The 22,712-nt window shown below is 40.0% G+C and overlaps 1 protein-coding gene across 1 annotated transcript; it reads right to left on the reverse strand.

The window, feature by feature from the left end:
• Nucleotides 1–2,163: 2,163 nt before the first annotated feature.
• Nucleotides 2,164–3,154, reverse strand: LOC138361021 (pre-mRNA-splicing factor 38B-like). Its single transcript, XM_069320489.1, has 2 exons — nt 2,823–3,154; nt 2,164–2,434 (listed from the first exon to the last, which is right to left on the reverse strand). The coding sequence occupies exons 1-2, from the start codon at nt 3,152–3,154 to the stop codon at nt 2,164–2,166; spliced, it is 603 nt and encodes a 200-aa protein (XP_069176590.1).
• Between the last annotated feature and the right edge of the window lie 19,558 nt (nt 3,155–22,712).

The raw sequence follows: 22,712 nt of genomic DNA on the forward strand, positions 1-22,712 counted from the left end.
CCTTCTGTACTATAGAAAGAAAATTTAGATAAAAATAAAGAAAATTTAGCATCATTTGTGGCACAGAAAATAAGGATTATGTAGATATTATTCTGTGGAAGCCAATAAGAGAACAAATACACAAACTGATGTATGTCAAAGGCACCAGCTTTACCTAGTATTTTATCAATGAACATATGATTAATAACACACTGGGAAAACATGATTTCTAATCATCCTGAAAATTAGGAGAAGCGCTACTGTAAATGGGAAAATGCAGTTCTGGTAGTTAGGTGCAGAACTTTGGTCTAGTTCCCATGAGTGAATCGTGTGTGGCCAATATGTTACCTGTGGCAGAGTTGTCACCTTGCGTTACAGTGCTAGAGGGGGAGGAAGGGGGAGGCCAGAGGTCGCAGTTAATGGTATTTAGTTTTTATTTTCCAATACACGACAATCTGTCTCTCTAGTGGTTGCGGAATGCATTTTGAATGACTCAGTAGAACTCTAAGAAAGGAATAGCATTTTTGGAGATAGGACCTATATGAATGGGTTCTTTAGTAGCGGCATCTGTGGTTTATTTATAGGCAATACCAGTATGACTTGGGGACCCAGCACAATTCTACAAATATATACCTACTACAGAGGGGGAATAGCCTGTATAGGATTTGTTCAAAACATGATGGAAAGGGTTAACCCCCGCACTGCACCGAGCGGTTTTAAGCACTAGATCAGAGGTGCGCAGAGTGCCTTAGGGCGCTCGTAGGTATAGCGTAGGATTAAAAGGTTCCACGTGGTTACTCGGGTATTAAATGGATGTCTGAGGCCTCCTGGTGGTGGGGAGCCCCAGGTTTAAGGTAGCAACCATGTCTGATGCATCATCTACGAGCTCCCGGTCTATGGTCAGCCGCTGTGTTGCAAAATGACTCTCAGAGGATAAAATTGAAGACATTTTGTTTGATGAATGACTGATTACTGATGATTTAGATTACAGCTCAGAGAAGTACTGTCATCGTTTTATTACCCATTCCTTCCTTCCTTACGTAGTTAGGGTTAATCCCGCGGGTCTTTGCCCCCCTTGTACTTGGGAGCCACTGCTCACCCTAGGGGCCCCCCAGTCTACCAAGGGCTGGCCTTGAATTGAATCCCTGGCGAGTGGGGATATCCAACCTCACCTCTATTGCTCTAGGTCGGACTTGCCCGGTGTGACACTGGAAGAATACACAGGTAAATCCTTACCTCTTTAAGTCAAGGTCGACAGCTGGGTGTTCATACTCGTGTCCCAGCAACACTCCTCAGTGGTCTTATTTGTTATCACAAACCAAGGATTCAATGTCAGATGCAATGCAGTGCCACATAAATGGTCTACTCAAATAGCCCTAGAGACGAAGGCTCACTCAAACACAGTATAAAAATTGATGATGAGTTTTCGGAATAAAACTACACTTGATCCGCATAAAGAATAATATACGTGGAACTGTTAGATGGCGGCATCACTCCTCACCTGCCTCTGGCAACACATTCAGCTGGACGATTCAAAACGTCGATCCTGGCCTCTTGAATCCAGCCACTTCCTCTAGCTGCCCAAAATGTCACAGCGCCCACACACATACAATAATATATATTAACTCATGTATATATGAATAACCTGGCACCTAGCTTAACGCTACCACACTGGCAGTAATAATAAAGACAATGCTCACGACATGAATGATATCCTAACTCACCTAGACCAAGGGGGTAATGGTAGGGAATTTATGTATTTTAACTCTTTCTACTACATAGTCGACATATCCTCTGGCGAGGGTCGCTGAGGTCCCCGGTTCTGGCGTTCGGTCCTCTGTTGATCAGGGTCCTGTACACACAAGGTCATCAGTCAACTTGTAGATGCGCGTCCTCGCCGTACTCACACTCTGCAGGCAGGTCCTTCTCCTCCTCCTGAGGTACTGGAGACAGGTCCCTGTGCACGTCGTCTTCTTCCTCCCATACTGGAACTGTAGACAAACTTACAGTCTGGTTCAGTGTCTCCCCCTCGGTCTTCCAAGGGACTTGACCCCGGGCACAGCAGCTCACCTGGCGCGTTTGAACATGGCCCGTGGGGTTGGGGGGTGTCCTCCCGAACCCCGCCCAACGTTCACCTCTGCCGCAGACTATCAGTAAAAGAGCTCTTTTTTAGTTTTAGACTTTTTAGTCTCTTCCTTCTTCTGGACTCTTTGGTCTCTTCCTGCTTCTGGACTCTTTGGTCTCTTCCTGCTTCTGGACTCTTTGGTCTCTTCCTGTTTCTGGACTCTTTGGTCTCTTCCTGTTTCTTGACTCTTTGGTCTCTTCCTGCTTCTGGACTCTTTTGTCTCTTCCTGCATCTGGACTTTTTAGTCTCTTCCTGCTTCTGGACTTTTTGGTCTCTTCCTGCTTCTGGACTCTTTGGTCTCTTCCTGCTTGTGGACTCTTTGGTGTCTTCCTGCTTCTGGACTCTTTGGTCTCTTCCTACTTCTGGACACTTTGGTCACTTCCTGCTTCTGGACTCTTTGGTCTCTTCCTGGTTCTCTTCCTGCTTCTGGACTCTTTGGTCTCTTCCTGCTTCTGGACTCTTTGGTCTCTTCCTGCTTCTGGACTCTTTGGTCTCTTTTTGGTTCTGGACTCTTTGGTCTCTTCCTGCTTCTGGACTCTTTGGTCTCTTCCTACTTCTGGACTCTTTGGTCTCTTCCTGCTTCTGGACTCTTTGGTCTCTTCCTGGTTCTGGACTCTTTGGTCTCTTCCTGTTTCTGGACTCTTTGGTCTCTTCCTGCTTCTGGACTCTTTGGTCTCTTCCTGCATCTGGACTCTTTGGTCTCTTCCTGTTTCTGGACTCTTTGGTCTCTTCCTGTTTCTTGACTCTTTGGTCTCTTCCTGCTTCTGGACTCTTTTGTCTCTTCCTGCATCTGGACTTTTTAGTCTCTTCCTGCTTCTGGACTTTTTGGTCTCTTCCTGCTTCTGGACTCTTTGGTCTCTTCCTGCTTGTGGACTCTTTGGTGTCTTCCTGCTTCTGGACTCTTTGGTCTCTTCCTACTTCTGGACACTTTGGTCTCTTCCTGCTTCTGGACTCTTTGGTCTCTTCCTGGTTCTGGACTCTTTGGTCTCTTCCTGTTTCTTGACTCTTTGGTCTCTTCCTGCTTCTGGACTCTTTGGTCTTTTCCTGCATCTGGACTCTTTGGTCTCTTCCTGCTTCTGGACTCTTTGGTCTCTTCCTGCTTCTGGACTCTTTGGTCTCTTCCTGCTTCTGGACTCTTTGGTCTCTTTTTGGTTCTGGACTCTTTGGTCTCTTCCTGCTTCTGGACTCTTTGGTCTCTTCCTACTTCTGGACTCTTTGGTCTCTTCCTGCTTCTGGACTCTTTGGTCTCTTCCTGGTTCTGGACTCTTTGGTCTCTTCCTGTTTCTGGACTCTTTGGTCTCTTCCTGCTTCTGGACTCTTTGGTCTCTTCCTGCTTCTGGACTCTTTGGTCTCTTCTTGTTTCTTGACTCTTTGGTCTCTTCCTGTTTCTGGACTCTTTGGTCTCTTCCTGCTTCTGGACTCTTTGGTCTCTTCCTGCATCTGGACTCTTTGGTCTCTTCCTGCTTCTGGACTCTTTGGTCTCTTCCTGCATCTGGACTCTTTGGTCTCTTCCTGCTTCTGGACTCTTTGGTCTCTTCCTGCTTCTGGACTCTTTGGTCTCTTCCTGCTTCTGGACTCTTTGGTCTCTTCCTGCTTCTGGACACTTTGGTCTCTTCCTGCTTCTGGATTCTTTGGTCTCTTCCTACTTCTGGATTCTTTGGTCTCTTCCTGTTCTGGACTCTTTGGTCTCGTCCTGCTTCTGGACTCTTTGGTTTAAACATTAGGGGTTCCATTATCTGGAATATGAAACCTCATTGGATTGTCGAGGTTTCCCTAGGACCCAGATCTTCCTGTGTGATCAGACAATCAAGGGAAATGATGATGTGTTCCAGCAGAGATATGCATCGTTTGTGAAGTGCATTTCAGTCCCCGTAGTGATGGTCAAGGGAGCAGACGCTACACTTCCCTGCAGGCAGTGTACACTTCCAGGTGTACTGGTAATATTTGCAGCCTTGTCGAAGTGGATGAACCTCTCTCCCTCGTTACTTGCCTTAGTGGTGTGAATATACCAAAGTATCTGAATCAGTTGTTTTCAACAAGGGTGTCTTCATCAGCAGAGTTGAAGGCGAGTTTCATTGTTGATCGCTAGCTTCATTCTCAGTTATTTTTCCTTGCAACCCCAGTTAGTGCAGTTTTGTGTGCTGATGCTCTCGATGATTTCGACTTTAGGTTGGTCGGTAATCCAGATGCTTATATGCCGACCAAAAACAGCCGTCACTACCAAGTATCGTCGAGGTGGAAGAGAGTGCCTCTGAAGAGCATTATCACTAGAGAATAGGGGCTGGGCTCCATTGTCATTTTCTTTTATGTCAATCGGTGCAATACCAGTGATGCTACCAAGACAGTCTCCGTGGTGTAGTGGTAAGACACTCGCCTGGCGTTCCGCGAGCGCTATGTTATGGGTTCGTATCCTGGCCGGGGAGGATTTACTGGGCGCAATTCCTTAACTGTAGCCTCTGTTTAACGCAACAGTAAAATGTGTACTTGGATGAAAAAAACGATTCTTCGCGGCAGGGGATCGTATTCCAGGGACCATAGGATTAAGGACTTGCCCGAAACGCTACGCGTACTAGTGGCTGTACAAGAATGTAACAACTCTTGTATATATCTCAAAAAAAAAAAAAAAAAAAAAAAAAAAAAAAAAAAAATATGGAATATCTCCGTCCAGGAAATGATCTGCGTCCTCGGAACTGCACCATAATCTTGTAAAGCATGGTACCTGTTGATATGTACCATAAGCGAGAGCTAAAGACTTAGCAGTTCAACTGGTATACTCACAATGGCCCTCAGTACCAATGAAATAATGCTCCTCACTCTGTAAGGCTCTGCGGAGGGGGACCGGTGGAGACAAAGGTATCTGGAGCCTCACAAGTTGAAAGAGACTTGTGTGATCATATATCAATATGGTTGATTCAGGATATCCGCAGTGATCATCTTGTTAATCTGACAATGATAACACAATGTTGCTCTTTTCTCAAAGCTGAATGGTTAGATGCCAACTAGTGAAGCAAGATACCATAAATTATAATAATATTTGTCAGGCGTAACCTTGTGTTGTTCATGCCTCAAGCTTGCATGGTAAGATAACGAATGGTAGTGTTCAGAGTATTTATGAAGGTCATTGTTAACTAATGACGACAACGATGTTCCTCATGCCTCCATCAGCCATTCTCAAATATCTTGCCTCGAGCTAGTATTGCCAAGGTTTATGGTGTATGAAGCTTATAAAGGTTATATTGGTTAACTGACGATGGCAAGACTGGAGCTATCGGTTCACCCTTGTAAAGTCAGCTATTGTTGGTTGGTCATCTATTGCTGCATCCTGCATCCTGCTCTTCTTATGTATATAATAATAATAACAATAATAATAATAATAATAATATTTAAAATAATAATAATAATAATGATAATATTTAAAATAATAATATTAATAATAATAATAATAATAATATTTATTAGGGGAAAACCACATACATACAAGAAGGTATACGAGAAGAATGTTGGATCTCTAGGTAGGACAAGTATATAGTATGCCTCAAGCCACTAATTCACTTAGCGTTTCGGGCATGACAATAGCACCACTGTCGCTCTCGTCACAAGTAATAAATTGTCAAATAAGAGCTGGTTGGATGTCGGATATTTTAATGGTCTATTCTTAAAAAAATAACACGATCTTCCTCTCTCAAATTTAGGGTGAAAACAGTTTTACAAAATATTTAGAGTCGGAACACGTCACTAGTATATAAAAAAAATCAACTAGAACAGCTTATTTTAATAATTTACAGAAAGTATTGGAATAGTGATGGATTATGCATAATAACAATTGTGGTGTCTGTTGACAGAAAAGACAGCCCTTTACGCGGCAGCCGAAAATGGTCACGACAACACTGTGAAGGTCCTCCTCGACGCTGGAGCAGACGTCAACGCTAAAAGCTTTATTGGTAAGACGTAATGGTAAAAGTTACACATATGCATTCCAACATTATATAGCAAAGCAACATAGCTCACTGCACGTATAATGTGACAAAATTCAATATTTATATTTTATAATCAGTACCATAAGAGATAATGTCTGCTAGTCTGTTGAAAGTCAGAGATCACACAGATGGGGCTAGCCTTACACAAATTGTGTAATGGTCTAATGGTTCCCCAGACCATTCCCAAATAGGGAATGGTCTGGGGAACGGGATGAACATAGGCTGGTCGATGTCACCAAAATTTAAAAGGGAATAACGTGCCAGTGCCCCATTCACACCCCCATGATGATTTTTGGCACTGTCAGCTAATTATGCAGCTAAATATTTTCAAAACAAATTTTTCAAATAATTATTTTCATGTAGTAATATGCAGCATTATTCACTGATCACGGGAAAATTAATTGAAAGGTTTTGATGTCCATAATTTGGCCGTACTCCCATAAAACAGACGATCTTCACACAATATCAAAGGTTTTGAGCAACGGCTTTCTAACAGACTAAGGGGGAACTATTAGTTTTTAGTATTTCACACAACAGCGCTCCTCTTACTGCTGACCACCCACACAAAGACAATTATATATTTTATACGAGAAAGAGACAGACAGACAGAGAAAGAGAGATAAAAACAGATAAAGACAGAGACAAACAGAAACTCAGACTCACAGCTAGAGATGGACAGGCAGAAACAGACTGTCTCTCTGCCTGTTCTCTGTCTATGACACAGAAAGAGAAAGAGAGGGGCAGAAACAAAGTCAGAAGCAGAGATATAGACAATAGAGAGATTGACGGATATAGGTGGATGGATAGGTGGATAAGAGGATGAATAAATGCATTGATAGATAAATGGATACACAGATAAGTAGATGGATGAAGGGATAAATGCATAGATAGGTAGATGGATGGATAGACGAAAAGATAGATGAACAGATAGATGTAAAGCAGTTGGATGGGTAGGAAGATGATTAGGTGCATATTTAGATAGAGGACTAGATATATAAATATATGGATAAATAGAATAATAGATAGATGGATAGAAATATAAAAAGCTAGATGGATATATAGATTGAATGATAGATGGCTGCATAAAGTGTGGATTTAAAGATAGATTTTGATATATATGGATTGATGGACAAAAAGATTTAATGAGGGATTGATGGATAGACATAAAGATAAATGGATAGATACTTGGATAGATGAATGGGTGGAAGAATGGATAGGTAAATAGACGGATTCATAGATCGTTAACAAGATGATTTTATGGATGGCAAGATGGGGAGATGATCGATAAATGAATGGGTTGATTTTTAAGTATATAGATGGATAGATAGTTGGTAAGATTGTTGGATAGGTTGACCAACATATAGATGTAGAGAAAGATGGATAGCTAGACAGAGAGACAGACGGATGGATTGATAGATAAATAGCGGGATATATGGATGGACCGATGAGTGACACAGACAGACAGACCCGGGCCACGCCGGGTTATCCCTCTATTACATGCTATAGAAGAGAACCTTCGTCTGTTAAAATTTGGAGGCCACACGGTTAGGGGCAAGCCTCACGCAGTTTGGCAGAGGGGGTGGTCTGGTGAACGGGATGAACATAGGCTAGTTGAGGTCTCAAGACTTAAAAAGAAACAGTGTGTCAGTGCCACATTCAGAAACTTCCACGACGACTTTTGGCCGTGTCGGACAGCTACACAGCTATGTATTATCAAAACTTCATGGAAAAGCATTTAGGTAATATGGGCCATTTTTCATTGACCTTAGGAAAATTATCAGAAATGTCTTGCTGTCATTAATTTTTTCAGTGCATCAAAGGTTTCTCCTCTCCTCCGTTCTTTATCAGAGTAAGGGGTAACTATTCTTTTTTTAGTTCACACCACTGAACTCCTCGCACTGCTGACCACCACACATAGACAACTATTTTGTTTATCAGAGAGAGAGAGAGACAGACAGACAGATAGACAGATAGAAATACAGGCAGACGGACTGACAGATATAAAGATATAAAGAGAGAAAGACAGACATAGGGACCCAGAAACAGAGAGACTGACAAACACAGCTAAAGATAGAGACAGAGAGGTAGACAGAGACGGACAGCAGATAGATGGATTGATTGAAAGGTGGATGGGTAGATGGATAGACTGATAGAGGGATGGATAGATGGATTGATAGATGGATACACTGATGAGTAGGTGGATAGATAGATGGATGAATATATGGGTAGACAGATGAGTAGATAGATAAATGAATGGATAGGCAGATGGTTGGATTGACAAATAGATCGTTGGAAAGATAAGATATATAAAATTCGACCCCCATCAACTAGGTTTTGGTGTCCCCCATGGCTGTGAAGCAGCAGCTCACGCAGCACGAGCCTATATCAAGCACCTCCCAGAAAATAAGGCATTAATTAAATTAAACTTCAATAATGCCTTCAACCAGGTAAAAAGAGATGTGGTACTGGAAGCAGTTCGAACAAGCTTTCATTCTCTACTCCCCTTCGTTTCAGCAGGGTACAGTAGGGAACCGACACTGTTGTTTTACACATAACATTATTATTGCAATAATGGAAGGATTAGTAAAAGATTTGGTGAGTCTGGTTGGAGCTCTGAGAGCAGAGATGGATTCCCTGCGGGAGGAGGTACGACGGCTACGACTTCGGGAGGAAACGGAGGAGGAGGCCAGTGTTGACGGGACCTCATTAAGAAGGACTGACGAAACCAGTATTAAGAAGTCCTCGTTTTGGCAAGTTGTGAAAGACAGGGGGTCTTAAGAAGACCTTGGCAAAACCGACAACTAATAGCCTACACCTAAGGACTTTTAACGCATTTGACGTATTAGAGGACGAGTGCTGTGTTGAACCTGTTGTTCAACGAGGTGGCAAAGACAAAGTAACGAGGAGCATTGAAGCGCAGGTCCCTCAAACTGCTCGAAAGGATAAGGGAGAATCGAAGCGAATTTTGGTTGTGGGTGATTCCCAGGTGAGGTATTTAGACAGAACGTTTTGTGCCAGAGATAGGGGGAACAGATTAAGGGTTTGCTATCCGGGAGCTGGAATTGGTGATATTGTTGGAAACATGAATTATATTATGACAGGAAATGGAAACAAACCCATTATTTGTATTAGTGCAGGGGGCAATGATATTGGACGAGTTAAGAGTGAGTAACTAATACTGAGATTCAGGACAGCCATTGAATTAGTTAGGAGCAAGGGAGGAATCCCGATCATATGTGGCATTCTTCCAAGAAAGGGAGTAGGAAATGAATGGATATCGAGGGCACTTGGTGTCAATTGCCGGCTGGAAAGATATTGCAAATCAAATGCAATATCTTTCATAGACAACTGGGAACACTTCTATGGAAGAAATGGAATGTATGCTCGTGATGGGGTGCATCTATCGAGAGCTGGGGTTGTTGCTGTTGCGAACTCGTTGGAAGAAGTGGTTAGAGGTGTTTGTTTGGGTTTAAACTGTTAGCTGATAGAGGTATGGGAATTGATTTGGAGGAAGGAGATAATAAAAGTACGTGTTTGTGGGAGAAAGGAATTGGCAAAATGATCAGGGAAAGAGAAGGGCCTCAAAATAACAATTCACTTAAGGTATATTACACTAACAGTAGAAGTCTAAGAAATAAAATTAACGAATTAAATGCTTTTGTCTGCACAGAAAAAATAGATATTATTGCACTTACCGAAACGTGGATGAATGTAGAAAATAGAGAACTATTAGCTGAATATCAAATAAATGGATTTAAAATATTTCACACAGATAGATATATTAGCCAAGGAGGGGAGTAGCCATATATGTTAGGGACAATTTGAAATGTAGTCTCAAAGAGGGAATCAAAACTGAGCCAAACACAGAAACTATTTGGATAGAATTATACGAAAAAGCAAATAATATTATAATAGGAGTTATATATAGGCCACCAAATTTAGACAGAATGGAAGCAAAGCATCTATGGGATGAAATATCTAGGGCATCTAGATCTAACAGTATTTATGTCATGGGTGACTTTAATTTTAGTGGAATAAACTGGTTGAACAAAACAGGGAATAGTGAAGCAGAAGATTTTCTAGAATTAATTTACGATTGCTTTCTTACGCAACACATTAAGGAACCAACACGGGAAAATAATTTTTAGATTTAGTGTTAACTAACAGGGAAACACAAATTAATGACATCGAAATAGGGAGTGAGCTAGGGAACAGTGATCACAAAGAAATCAGATTTAGCATAGAATGGAATAGACCTGTAGGAGAAAATTCTGTTAAAGTGCCAGATTTTCGAAAAGCTGATTTTAATAGCCTTAGAAATTTTTTGGGTCAAATTGATTGGAAAGTCTTGGGTATGGGGTGGGGGCCGGTCTTGGAGCGAGACATGAACCCAGCGATAAGTGACGTAAATGGGGATTTCGATGTGGATTTAATATATAACTTATTTAAGAATATTCTAAACAAAGCACAGGAACGTAGTATACCATACAAATTGAATAGATCGAATACCAATGACCCAAAGTGGATAACAAAGAATTTGAAGAACCTTATAGGTAAAAAGAGAGCTTGGTACAAAAGGATTAAAAATGGGGAGGTCACTTTAGAACAGGAATTCGTACAACTGGTTAGAAATGTTAAAAAAGAGATAAGGAAAGCAAAAAGAAACTATGAAGTTCGCATAGCAGGGCAAGCAAAGACAAATCCTAAAGGGTTTTTTCAGTTATATCGCACTAAGACTAGGGAAGGATAGGTCCATTAAAAACTGAGACAGGTCAAATAACAGATAGTGATGAGGAGATGAGTAGTATTTTTAATAAATATTTTGTATCTGTATTTACTAAAGAGGAACTTAACAATATGCCTTCAGCCGAACAAGTCTATGTGGGTGGGGACGAGGACAGGTTGACGAGTTTAACAGTTACCAGGGAGGATGTTCTTAAACAAATAGTAAAACTCAAACCAAACAAATCCCCAGGGCCGGATGAAGTGTTTGCCAGGGTGCTTAAAGAATGCAAAGAGGAGCTTTGTGACCCACTGTCAACCATATTTAATAAAGAAAATAGAGTCAGGCAGAGTGCCAGAGTTTTGGAAAGTTGCTAATGTGATACCAGTTTTTAAGAAAGGAGATAGATCACTTGCGTCTAACTATCGACCAATTAGCCTAACGTCTATTGAGGGAAAGTTACTCGAATCTATAATAGCAAATAAAATTCGTCTTCATCTTGAAAAACATAAATTAATAATTGAGTCGCAACATGGTTTTATAAATGGCCGTTCATGTTTAACAAATTTGTTATCTTTTTATTCTAGCATTGTTGAGGCAGTTGATAGTGGTATGGTTTGCGATGTTGTGTACCTTGACTTTAGCAAAGCTTTTGATACAGTGCCACATGAAAGACTGATTAAAAAGTTAGAGTCTCATGGTATTGGGGGTGCTATATTAAGCTGGATTAGGGCATGGCTATACCAAAGGAAACAGAGAGTTAGTATAAATGGAGTCAAGTCAGAGTGGGAAAATGTTGTAAGTGGAGTGCCTCAGGGCTCTGTCCTGGGACCTCTGTTGTATATAATATATATAAATGATTTAGATTCAGGTTTGAGTAGCAACATTTGCAAATTTGCCGATGATACGAAAATCGGTAGGGAAATTAATTCGGAGGAGGACTCACTATCACTTCAAGTTGATCTAGATAGGGTTTTGAAATAGTCGAAGAATTGGCAGATGCAGTTTAATGCTGATAAATGTAAAGTTCTGAGGTTAGGTAATGATGATAGGGTTACAAGATACGAGCTAGATGGTGTTGAGATTGCGAAGTCGAATTGCGAAAGGGATAAGAACATAAGAACATAAGAACAAAGGTAACTGCAGAAGGCCTATTGGCCCATACGAGGCAGCTCCTATTCTATAACCACCCAATCCCACTCATATACTTGTCCAACCCGTGCTTGAAACAATCGAGGGACCCCACCTCCACAATGTTACGCGGCAATTGGTTCCACAAATCAACAACCCTGTTACTGAACCAGTATTTACCCAAGTCTTTCCTAAATCTAAACTTATCCAATTTATACCCATTGTTTCGTGTTCTGTCCTGTGTTGATACTTTTAATACCCTATTAATATCCCCCCGGATCTGGGAGTTATGATTAGCAAGAATTTAAAACAAAAGGATCAATGCATAAATGTTCGTAATAAGGCAAATCGGACACTTCGATTTATTAATCACAGTGTTAGTAACAAGACACCTGGTGTGGTTAAGAACATAAGAACATAAGAACAAAGGTAACTGCAGAAGGCCTATTGGCCCATACGAGGCAGCTCCTATTCTATAACCACCCAATCCCACTCATATACTTGTCCAACCCGCGCTTGAAACAATCGAGGGACCCCACCTCCACCACGTTACGCGGCAATTGGTTCCACAAATCTACAACCCTGTTACTGAACCAGTATTTACCCAAGTCTTTCCTAAATCAAAACTTATCCAATTTATACCCATTGTTTCGTGTTCTGTCCTGTGTTGATACTTTTAATACCCTATTAATATCCCCCTTATTATGTCCATTCACCCACTTGTAAACCTCTATCATGTCGCCCCTAACTCTTCGCCTTTCCAGTGAATGCAACTTAAGCTTTGTTAATCTTTCTTCATATGAAAGATTTCTAATTTGGGGAATTAACTTAGTCATCCTACGCTGGACACGTTCAAGAGAATTTATATCCATTCTATAATATGGCGACCAAAACTGAACTGCATAATCTAAATGGGGCCTAACTAGAGCAAGATATAGCTTGAGAACCACACCAGGTGTCTTGTTACTAACGCTGCGATTAATAAATCCAAGTGTCCGATTTGCCTTATTAGGAACATTTATGCATTGATCCTTTTGTTTTAAATTCTTACTAATCATAACTCCCAGATCCCTTTCGCAATCCGACTTCGCAATCACAACACCATCTAGCTCGTATCTTGTAACTCTATCATCCTTACCTAACATCAGAACTTTACATTTATCAGCATTAAACTGCATCTGCCAATCCTTTGACCATTTCAAAACCCTATCTAGATCAACTTGAAGTGATAGTGAGTCCTCCTCCGAATTAATTTCCCTACCGATTTTCGTATCATCGGCAAATTTGCAAATGTTGCTACTCAAACCTGAATCTAAATCATTTATATATATTATAAACAACAGAGGGCCCAGGACAGAGCCTTGAGGCACTCCACTTACAACATTTTCCCACTCTGACTTGACTCCATTTATACTAACTCTCTGTTTCCTTTGGTATAGCCATGCCCTAATCCAGCTTAATATAGCACCCCCAATACCATGAGACTCTAACTTTTTAATCAGTCTTTCATGTGGCACTGTATCAAAAGCTTTGCTAAAGTCAAGGTATACAACATCGCAATCCTTACCAATATCAACTGCCTCAACAATGCTAGAATAAAAAGATAACAAATTTGTTAAACATGAACGGCTATAAGAACATAAGAACATAAGAACAAAGGTAACTGCAGAAGGCCTATTGGCCCATACGAGGCAGCTCCTATTCTATAACCACCCAATCCCACTCATATACTTGTCCAACCCGTGCTTGAAACAATCGAGGGACCCCACCTCCACAATGTTACGCGGCAATTGGTTCCACAAATCAACAACCCTGTTACTGAACCAGTATTTACCCAAGTCTTTCCTAAATCTAAACTTATCCAATTTATATCCATTGTTTCGTGTTCTGTCCTGTGTTGATACTTTTAATACCCTATTAATATCCCCCCGGTTATGTCCATTCATCCACTTGTAAACCTCTATCATGTCACCCCTAACTCTTCGCCTTTCCAGTGAATGCAACTTAAGCTTTGTTAATCTTTCTTCATATGAAAGATTTCTAATTTGGGGAATTAACTTAGTCATCCTACGCTGGACACGTTCAAGTGAATTTATATCCATTCTATAATATGGCGACCAAAACTGAACTGCATAATCTAAATGGGGCCTAACTAGAGCAAGATATAGCTTGAGAACCACACCAGGTGTCTTGTTACTAACGCTGCGATTAATAAATCCAAGTGTCCGATTTGCCTTATTACGAACATTTATGCATTGATCCTTTTGTTTTAAATTCTTACTAATCATAACTCCCAGATCCCTTTCGCAATCCGACTTCGCAATCACAACACCATCTAGCTCGTATCTTGTAACTCTATCATCATTACCTAACCTCAGAACTTTACATTTATCAGCATTAAACTGCATCTGCCAATCCTAAATCCTAAATTAAATCCAATCTTAAATTTGTCTTTGCTTGCTCTGCTATGCGAACTTCATAGTTTCTTTTTGCTTTCCTTATAAGAACATAAGAACATAAGAACAAAGGTAACTGCAGAAGGCCTATTGGCCCATACGAGGCAGCTCCTATTCTATAACCACCCAATCCCACTCATATACTTGTCCAACCCGTGCTTGAAACAATCGAGGGACCCCACCTCCACAATGTTACGCGGCAATTGGTTCCACAAATCAACAACCCTGTTACTGAACCAGTATTTACCCAAGTCTTTCCTAAATCTAAACTTATCCAATTTATACCCATTGTTTCGTGTTCTGTCCTGTGTTGATACTTTTAATACCCTATTAATATCCCCCCGGTTATGTCCATTCATCCACTTGTAAACCTCTATCATGTCACCCCTAACTCTTCGCCTTTCCAGTGAATGCAACTTAAGCTTTGTTAATCTTTCTTCATATGAAAGATTTCTAATTTGGGGAATTAACTTAGTCATCCTACGCTGGACACGTTCAAGTGAATTTATATCCATTCTATAATATGGCGACCAAAACTGAACTGCATAATCTAAATGGGGCCTAACTAGAGCAAGATATAGCTTGAGAACCACACCAGGTGTCTTGTTACTAACGCTGCGATTAATAAATCCAAGTGTCCGATTTGCCTTATTACGAACATTTATGCATTGATCCTTTTGTTTTAAATTCTTACTAATCATAACTCCCAGATCCCTTTCGCAATCCGACTTCGCAATCACAACACCATCTAGCTCGTATCTTGTAACTCTATCATCATTACCTAACCTCAGAACTTTACATTTATCAGCATTAAACTGCATCTGCCACTCCTTTGACCATTTCAAAACCCTATCTAGATCAACTTGAAGTGATAGTGAGTCCTCCTCCGAATTAATTTCCCTACCGATTTTCGTATCATCGGCAAATTTGCAAATGTTGCTACTCAAACCTGAATCTAAATCATTTATATATATTATAAACAACAGAGGTCCCAGGACAGAGCCTTGAGGCACTCCACTTACAACATTTTCCCACTCTGACTTGATTCCATTTATACTAACTCTCTGTTTCCTTTGGTATAGCCATGCCCTAATCCAGCTTAATATAGCACCCCCAATACCATGAGACTCTATTTTTTTAATCAGTCTTTCATGTGGCACTGTATCAAAAGCTTTGCTAAAGTCAAGGTATACAACATCGCAATCCTTACCACTATCAACTGCCTCAACAATGCTAGAATAAAAAGATAACAAATTTGTTAAACATGAACAGCCATTTATAAAACCATGTTGCGACTCAATTATTAATTTATGTTTTTCAAGATGAAGACGAATTTTATTTGCTATTATAGATTCGAGTAACTTTCCCACAATAGACGTTAGGCTAATTGGTCGATAGTTAGACGCAAGTGATCTATCTCCTTTCTTAAAAACTGGTATCACATTAGCAACTTTCCAAAACTCTGGCACTCTGCCTGACTCTATTGATTTATTAAATATGGTTGACAGTGGGTCACAAAGCTCCTCTTTGCATTCTTTAAGCACCCTAGCAAACACTTCATCCGGCCCTGGGGATTTGTTTGGTTTGAGTTTTACTATTTGTTTAAGAACATCCTCCCTGGTAACTGCTAAACTCGTCAACCTGTCCTCGTCCCCACCCACATAGACTTGTTCGGCTGAAGGCATATTGTTAAGTTCCTCTTTAGTAAATACAGATACAAAATATTTATTAAAAATACTACTCATCTCTTCATCACTATCTGTTATTTGACCTGTCTCAGTTTTTAATGGACCTATCCTTTCCCTAGTCTTAGTACGATATAACTGGAAAAACCCTTTAGGATTTGTCTTTGCTTGCCCTGCTATGCGAACTTCATAGTTTCTTTTTGCTTTCCTTATCTCTTTTTTAACATTTCTAACCAGTTGTACGAATTCCTGTTCTAAAGTGACCTCCCCATTTTTAATCCTTTTGTACCAAGCTCTCTTTTTACCTATAAGGTTCTTCAAATTCTTTGTTATCCACTTTGGGTCATTAGTATACGATCTATTCAATTTGTATGGTATACTACGTTCCTGTGCTTTGTTTAGAATATTCTTAAATAAGTTATATATTGAATCCACATCGAAATCCCCATTTAAGTCACCTATCGCTGGGTTCATGTCTCGCTCCAAGACCGGCCCACACCCCATACCCAAGCCTTTCCAATCAATTTGACCCAAAAAATTTCTTAGGCTATTAAAATCAGCTTTTCGAAAATCTGGCACTTTAACAGAATTTTCTCCTACTGGTCTATTCCAATCTATGCTAAATCTGATTTCTTTGTGATCACTGCTCCCTAGCTCACTCCCTATTTCGATGTCATTAATTTGCGTTTCCCTGTTAGTTAACACTAAATCTAAAATATTATTTTCCCGTGTTGGTTCCTTAATGTGTTGCGTAAGAAAGCAATCGTCAATTAATTCTAGAAAATCTTCTGCTTCACTATTCCCTGTTTTGTTCAACCAGTTTATTCCACTAAAATTAAAGTCACCCATGACATAAATACTGTTAGATCTAGATGCTCTAGATATTTCATCCCATAGATGCTTTGCTTCCATTCTGTCTAAATTTGGTGGCCTATATATTACTCCTATTATAATATTATTAGCTTTTTCGTTTAATTCAATCCAAATAGTTTCTGTGTGTGGCTCTGTTTTGATTCCCTCTTTGAGACTACATTTCAAATTGTCCCTAACATATATGGCTACTCCACCTCCTCGTCTAATATATCTATCTGTGCGAAATAGTTTAAATCCATATATTTGATATTCAGCTAATAGTTCTCTATTTTCTACATTCATCCACGTTTCGGTAAGTGCAATAATATCTATTTTTTCTGTGCAGACAAGAGCATTTAATTCGTTAATTTTATTTCTTAGACTTCTACTGTTAGTGTAATATACCCTAAGTGAATTGTTATTTTGCGGACCTTCTCTTTCCCTGATCGTTTTGCCAATTCCTTTCTCCCACAAACACATACTTTTATTACCTCCTTCCTCCAAATCAATTCCCATACCTCTATCTACTAACAGTTTAAACCCAAACAAACACCTCTAACCACTTCTTCTAGCGAGTTCGCAACAGCAACAACCCCAGCTCTCGATAGATGCACCCCATCACGAGCATACATTTCATTTCTTCCATAGAAGTGTTCCCAGTTGTCTATGAAAGATATTGCATTTGATTTGCAATATCTTTCCAGCCGGCAATTGACACCAAGTGCCCTCGATATCCATTCATTTCCCACTCCCTTTCTTGGAAGAATGCCACATATGATCGGGATTCCTCCCTTGCTCCTAACTAACTCTATGGCTGTTTTATACCTCTGAATCAGTTCCTCACTCCTGACTCGACCAACATCATTTCCTCCCACGCTAATGCAAATAATGGGATTGTTCCCATTACCAGCCATAATATCATTCATGTTGTTTATAATATCACCAATGCCAGCTCCGGGATAGCAAACCCTTAACCTGTTCCCCCTATCTCTAGCACAAAACGTTCTATCCAAATACCTTATCTGGGAATCTCCCACAACTAATGTTTGCTTAGGTACTTCCTTTACTTTCTGAGGGGCCTGCGCTTCCTTTCTCTTCGTTGCTTTCCCTTTTGCGCGATCCACAGTCTCTCCACAGCACTCGTCCTCCAAAACGTCAAATGAATTTGAAGTTGCTATGGCGTTTGAAGGCGGCTTTATCAAAGTCTTCTTAAGGCCCCTGTCTTTCGCAACTCTCCAAGACGAGGTCCCTTTACTGCTGGTCTCCTCCTTCGTTACTTCTCGTTGTTTTTTAAGCTGACGGACCTCCTCCCGCAGAGAGTCCAACTCTGTCCTCAGGGCTCCCACTAGAGTCACCAGGTCCTTCACTACAACTTCCATATTCCATATTGCTTCCATATTGCTTATCTCTTTTTTAACATTTCTAACCAGTTGTACGAATTCCTGTTCTAAAGTGACCTCCCCATTTTTAATCCTTTTGTACCAAGCTCTCTTTTTACCTATAAGGTTCTTCAAATTCTTTGTTATCCACTTTGGGTCATTAGTATTCGATCTATTCAATTTGTATGGTATACTACGTTCCTGTGCTTTGTTTAGAATATTCTTAAATAAGTTATATATTGAATCCACATCGAAATCCCCATTTAAGTCACCTATCGCTGGGTTCATGTCTCGCTCCAAGACCGGCCCACACCCCATACCCAAGAGTTTCCAATCAATTTGACCCAAAAAATTTCTTAGGCTATTAAAATCAGCTTTTCGAAAATCTGGCACTTTAACAGAATTTTCTCCTACTGGTCTATTCCATTCTATGCTAAATCTGATTTCTTTGTGATCACTGCTCCCTAGCTCACTCCCTATTTCGATGTCATTAATTTGCGTTTCCCTGTTAGTTAACACTAAATCTAAAATATTATTTTCCCGTGTTGGATCCTTAATGTGTTGCGTAAGAAAGCAATCGTCAATTAATTCTAGAAAATCTTCTGCTTCACTATTCCCTGTTTTGTTCAACCAGTTTATTCCGCTAAAATTAAAGTCACCCATGACATAAATACTGTTAGATCTAGATGCTCTAGATATTTCATCCCATAGATGCTTTGCTTCCATTCTGTCTAAATTTGGTGGCCTATATATTACTCCTATTATAATATTATTAGCTTTTTCGTTTAATTCTATCCAAATAGTTTCTGTGTGTGGCTCTGTTTTGATTCCCTCTTTGAGACTACATTTCAAATTGTCCCTAACATATATGGCTACTCCACCTCCTCGTCTAATATATCTATCTGTGTGAAATAGTTTAAATCCATATATTTGATATTCAGCTAATAGTTCTCTATTTTCTACATTCATCCACGTTTCGGTAAGTGCAATAATATCTATTTTTTCTGTGCAGACAAGAGCATTTAATTCGTTAATTTTATTTCTTAGACTTCTACTGTTAGTGTAATATACCCTAAGTGAATTGTTATTTTGCGGACCTTCTCTTTCCCTGATCGTTTTGCCAATTCCTTTCTCCCACAAACACATACTTTTATTATCTCCTTCCTCCAAATCAATTCCCATACCTCTATCAGCTAACAGTTTAAACCCAAACAAACACCTCTAACCACTTCTTCCAACGAGTTCGCAACAGCAACAACCCCAGCTCTCGATAGATGCACCCCATCACGAGCATACATTTCATTTCTTCCATAGAAGTGTTCCCAGTTGTCTATGAAAGATATTGCATTTGATTTGCAATATCTTTCCAGCCGGCAATTGACACCAAGTGCCCTCGATATCCATTCATTTCCCACTCCCTTTCTTGGAAGAATGCCACATATGATCGGGATTCCTCCCTTGCTCCTAACTAATTCTATGGCTGTTTTATACCTCTGCATCAGTTCCTCACTCCTAACTCGTAACGCCATTTATAAAACGCCTAACGCCATTTATAAAACCATGTTGCGAATCAATTATTAATTTATGTTTTTCAAGATGAAGACGAATTTTATTTGCTATTATGGATTCGAGTAACTTTCCCACAATAGACGTTAGGCTAATTGGTCGATAGTTAGACGCAAGTGATCTATCTCCTTTCTTAAAAACTGGTATCACATTAGCAACTTTCCAAAACTCTGGCACTCTGCCTGACTCTATTGATTTATTAAATATGGTTGACAGTGGGTCACAAAGCTCCTCTTTGCATTCTTTAAGCACCCTGGCAAACACTTCATCCGGCCCTGGGGATTTGTTTGGTTTGAGTTTTACTATTTGTTTAAGAACATCCTCCCTGGTAACTGCTAAACTCGTCAACCTGTCCTCGTCCCCACCCACATAGACTTGTTCGGCTGAAGGCATATTGTTAAGTTCCTCTTTAGTAAATACAGATACAAAATATTTATTAAAAATACTACTCATCTCTTCATCACTATCTGTTATTTGACCTGTCTCAGTTTTTAATGGACCTATCCTTTCCCTAGTCTTAGTACGATATAACTGAAAAAACCCTTTAGGATTTGTCTTTGCTTGCCCTGCTATGCGAACTTCATAGTTTCTTTTTGCTTTCCTTATCTCTTTTTTAACATTTCTAACCAGTTGTACGAATTCCTGTTCTAAAGTGACCTCCCCATTTTTAATCCTTTTGTACCAAGCTCTCTTTTTACCTATAAGGTTCTTCAAATTCTTTGTTATCCACTTTGGGTCATTAGTATTCGATCTATTCAATTTGTATGGTATACTACGTTCCTGTGCTTTGTTTAGAATATTCTTAAATAAGTTATATATTGAATCCACATCGAAATCCCCATTTAAGTCACCTATCGCTGGGTTCATGTCTCGCTCCAAGACCGGCCCACACCCCATACCCAAGACTTTCCAATCAATTTGACCCAAAAAATTTCTTAGGCTATTAAAATCAGCTTTTCGAAAATCTGGCACTTTAACAGAATTTTCTCCTACTGGCCTATTCCATTCTATGCTAAATCTGATTTCTTTGTGATCACTGCTCCCTAGCTCACTCCCTATTTCGATGTCATTAATTTGCGTTTCCCTGTTAGTTAACACTAAATCTAAAATATTATTTTCCCGTGTTGGTTCCTTAATGTGTTGCGTAAGAAAGCAATCGTCAATTAATTCTAGAAAATCTTCTGCTTCACTATTCCCTGTTTTGTTCAACCAGTTTATTCCGCTAAAATTAAAGTCACCCATGACATAAATACTGTTAGATCTAGATGCTCTAGATATTTCATCCCATAGGTGCTTTGCTTCCATTCTGTCTAAATTTGGTGGCCTATATATTACTCCTATTATAATATTATTTGCTTTTTCGTTTAATTCTATCCAAATAGTTTCTGTGTTTGGCTCTGTTTTGATTCCCTCTTTGAGACTACATTTCAAATTGTCCCTAACATATATGGCTACTCCCCCTCCTCGTCTAATATATCTATCTGAGTGAAATAGTTTAAATCCATATATTTGATATTCAGCTAATAGTTCTCTATTTTCTACATTCATCCACGTTTCGGTAAGTGCAATAATATCTATTTTTTCTGTGCAGACAAGAGCATTTAATTCGTTAATTTTATTTCTTAGACTTCTACTGTTAGTGTAATATACCCTAAGTGAATTGTTATTTTACGGACCTTCTCTTTCCCTGATCGTTTTGCCAATTCCTTTCTCCCACAAACACATACTTTTATTACCTCCTTCCTCCAAATCAATTCCCATACCTCTATCTACTAACAGTTTAAACCCAAACAAACACCTCTAACCACTTCCTCCAACGAGTTCGCAACAGCAACAACCCCAGCTCTCGATAGATGCACCCCATCACGAGCATACATTTCATTTTTTCCATAGAAGTGTTCCTAGTTGTCTATGAAAGATATTGCATTTGATTTGCAATATCTTTCCAGCCGGCAATTGACACCAAGTGCCCTCGATATCCATTCATTTCCCACTCCCTTTCTTGGAAGAATGCCACATATGATCGGGATTCCTCCCTTGCTCCTAACTAATTCTATGGCTGTTTTATACCTCTGAATCAGTTCCTCACTCCTAACTCGACCAACATCATTTCCTCCCACGCTAATGCAAATAATGGGATTGTTCCCATTACCAGCCATAATATCATTCATGTTGTTTATAATATCACCAATGCCAGCTCCGGGATAGCAAACCCTTAACCTGTTCCCCCTATCTCTAGCACAAAACGCTCTATCCAAATACCTTATCTGGGAATCTCCCACAACTAATGTTTGCTTAGGTACTTCCTTTACTTTCTGAGGGGCCTGCGCTTCCTTTCTCTTCGTTGCTTTCCCTTTTGCGCGATCCGCAGTCTCACCACAGCACTCGTCCTCCAAAACGTCAAATGAATTAGAAGTTGCTATGGCGTTTGAAGGCGGCTTTATCAAAGTCTTCTTAAGGCCCCTGTCTTTCACAACTCTCCAAGACGAGGTCCCTTTACTACTGGTCTCCTCCTTCGTTACTTCTCGTTGTTCTTTCAGCTGACGCACCTCCTCCCGCAGAGATTCCAACTCTGTCCTCAGGGCTCCACCTAGAGTCACCAGGTCCTTAACTACAACTTCCATATTGCTATGATAATATAACAACACTCAGGAGCTCCGGTTAACACAACCTCTCACTGTGACTTCACCTATAGTTCTCAAGCTATATCTTGCTCTAGTTAGGCCCCATTTAGATTATGCAGTTCAGTTTTGGTCGCCATATTATAGAATGGATATAAATTCACTTGAACGTGTCCAGCGTAGGATGACTAAGTTAATTTCCCAAATTAGAAATCTTT

Source organism: Procambarus clarkii, unplaced genomic scaffold (assembly GCF_040958095.1).
Source record: "Procambarus clarkii isolate CNS0578487 unplaced genomic scaffold, FALCON_Pclarkii_2.0 HiC_scaffold_146, whole genome shotgun sequence".
NCBI lineage: Eukaryota > Metazoa > Arthropoda > Malacostraca > Decapoda > Cambaridae > Procambarus > Procambarus clarkii.